The sequence below is a fragment of the Arachis ipaensis genome, chromosome B10 (assembly GCF_000816755.2).
Source record: "Arachis ipaensis cultivar K30076 chromosome B10, Araip1.1, whole genome shotgun sequence".
In the NCBI taxonomy this organism is placed as follows: domain Eukaryota; kingdom Viridiplantae; phylum Streptophyta; class Magnoliopsida; order Fabales; family Fabaceae; genus Arachis; species Arachis ipaensis.
This window is the reverse complement of record NC_029794.2, coordinates 91512671-91513752: the sequence shown is the minus strand read 5'-3', so window position 1 is coordinate 91513752 and position 1082 is coordinate 91512671. Positions and strand designations below refer to the sequence as shown.

Here is a 1082-nt window from a genome sequence, read left to right as displayed (position 1 = left end):
GAAAAACCGTGTATTCTCTTGTCCAAAGATCAAATGCTGACGCAAAAGAAAGATTGTGTTCTATTGTCCAAAGAAAGAAAGTTTAGTAAATTATTTTGAAGTTTTAAATGGAGCTATAAATGTTAAATAAAATAAGAAAGTCCTTGTGACTTGTGAATTAATATTGTTTTTTATTTTTATTTTCGTACATGTGATGTAAGATTCGAGTTGGGCCACACCGCATCCCTCTATGTATCGCAACAATTATTAGTCTAACACAATTAAATTTTGATAAATATGGTAAAAGTGAAAATAAACACGTGCTCGTAGTTAATATATATGTGTCTGTGGACGTCATTGTCTTCTAGAGTAATTTATTATCATCTTAAATTGTTGTCTTCGTCCATAAAATTTGTACATCTTTAATTTTTATCGAGAAAAAAATCCCAAAAAAGAAATCCAAGATAAAGAGTGCTACTAAATATATATTGTAACAAAAATGTTAATTTGTTTTATTATGAGAGAATGCAAGATGAGGGCCCTTCATAAATATTGCATCACATTTTGCTCTTTAATGAGAAGAAAAGAGAGATAAATATACAAAAGCAGTAATAGTAGTAATTAAGAGTTAAGACTTTGTCATGAGGACCAATTCGTCCACCCACATACGGCTGGGGTGGTGGCTAAGAAGAGTAATTAATAAGAAAAAGAGACTTACTTGAAAGATGAAGGATTAGAAGGCCATTCTTGGACATACTTATCCAAGGGATAGCAATGGAGCCTAAGATAGTCTCTCCAATTATGCACAGTCTCTTTCTTTACATTGAAACTTGTGGAGAGTCTCATTGTCTTTGATGGGTCATCTGAGTATAGTTTCATCTTCTCCTCCACCGGCAACTTGAAGAACTCATATGCCACTTCTTCCATTCTCTTCACTGCCTCTAGTGCCACCCCGTGATTTATAACCTTTTTAAGTTCATCATTTAACACATCAAATAAACATATATTTTTAGTACATACTATGCACATGCTATGTATTCTACAATCATATTATACTTTCGGTGTATCGAGAATAAAACTATTTTAAAGAATGAGAATGTTAT

General features: G+C 32.2%; 1 protein-coding gene across 2 annotated transcripts in view; it reads right to left on the bottom strand.

Moving 5' to 3' along the window:
* LOC107624075 (protein DOWNY MILDEW RESISTANCE 6) overlaps positions 1-1082 on the bottom strand; it is a 4946-nt gene that overhangs the window by 3227 nt on the left and 637 nt on the right. For both annotated transcript variants that reach the window (XM_016326518.2, XM_021113608.1), the window contains exon 3: positions 698-945. In XM_016326518.2, coding sequence (XP_016182004.1) covers positions 698-945 — 248 coding nt within the window. The remainder of the gene's footprint in view (positions 1-697; positions 946-1082) is intronic.